Source organism: Brassica oleracea, chromosome C1 (assembly GCF_000695525.1).
Source record: "Brassica oleracea var. oleracea cultivar TO1000 chromosome C1, BOL, whole genome shotgun sequence".
In the NCBI taxonomy this organism is placed as follows: domain Eukaryota; kingdom Viridiplantae; phylum Streptophyta; class Magnoliopsida; order Brassicales; family Brassicaceae; genus Brassica; species Brassica oleracea.
Window position 1 is genome coordinate 34,731,812 of NC_027748.1, and position 1,246 is coordinate 34,733,057.

A 1,246-nucleotide genomic window follows, 5' to 3' on the forward strand; every position below is an offset into this window, starting at 1 on the left:
CATTAGGTAAATACTTGATGGTGAAGATCCACTTGCTTGACACAGCTCTCTTCCCCTTAGGCAATTCACTCTCATACCATGTATCATTTCTAATCATGGCATCAGCCTCATCATTGACTGAATCCCTCCACTGTTGAATTAGCATTGCTTCTTCATAGCTTCTTGGCACATAACTTTCATCTAAGCTTACCATAAAGGAGTAGTGCTCTTCCGGAAACTCAGCAAAGGAGCACACAACTTGGGAAGGATGTTCCACAACCTGGACATTGTATAACACTCTCGTGATTACCCAGTTTCTCGTGTTTTCCCACTCGGAAGCATCACTCCTTACCCGTGTGCTACTTCTCAAAGGAACTTCTACTTGTTCCTCAACAGCTTCCTCTTGTATCTGGATTTCTTCTCCAGCTTCCTGACCTTCATTCTGAACTTCTCTTACTAATTCATCTCCACTTTGGACAGGAGAATCTGAGCCTTGATCTTCTAGACCTCCAGCTTCTTCTGAGCCTTGATCTTTTAACCCTTCAGCTTCAGATTCACTTCCCCCCTCATGTTCAAAGTGGGATGGTTCTTCAGCGGCCACTTGAGTAGGCTCTTCACGCCTGCTCTAATCCTGGGACACGCCAATACCGAGTTCTTCTAGTATGTTTCTCAAACTAGCAGCTCTATCTGATGGTTGAGAAAGTTCTTCAAGCTCCTCCCAATTCTTCTCTTCATAATACCCTTTATCTTCCATGAACTTCACATTCCTAGACACCAAGACTCTTCTAGCAGTGGGATCAAAGCACTTGTATCCCTTTTGAGATGCGGAATATCCAATAAGCATAGCCTTGGTGCTCTTTGCTTCAAGTTTGTTTCTCATTGTGGGAACCGAAATTCGCACTGTCGATTTCCGCTTAAATAAGGAAAATAGGAGAACCCTAGTTTCCCAGAGGTCCCGGATATCTGCTAATACCACACGCCAAGCAATCAGAACACGAAACGAAAACATTAATAAAATAAGAAATCGAAAAAGAGAGCAAGATAGTTCTTATTCCGAATCTGCGTTTGGCGTTTACAACAAGGTAGGTGTCTGGGCTACGAGAGCTGTAGGCGAGATTCCTAGTTCTAAAACCCTAAGACGGCAAAAACCTAATTGAGTCGCAGCTCGAATAACAAAAACGGAAAAATGCCTAAATCGCTATAAGTGCTAGGTTTGCTCTGAGAAAAGTCCTCCCCCATGCCTCTCGCCTAGAACTCCTTATATACT

At 43.5% G+C, this 1,246-nt stretch overlaps 1 protein-coding gene across 1 annotated transcript in view; it reads right to left on the minus strand.

The window, feature by feature from the left end:
• The window catches only part of LOC106338275, a 1,866-nt gene extending 1,007 nt beyond the window's left edge, over positions 1–859 (minus strand). Inside the window, exons 1-2 of the mRNA XM_013777295.1 lie at positions 628–859; positions 37–525 (exon numbers count right to left, since the gene is read on the minus strand). Of these exons, the coding sequence (XP_013632749.1) occupies positions 37–525; positions 628–859 (721 nt within the window). The remainder of the gene's footprint in view (positions 1–36; positions 526–627) is intronic.
• Between the last annotated feature and the right edge of the window lie 387 nt (positions 860–1,246).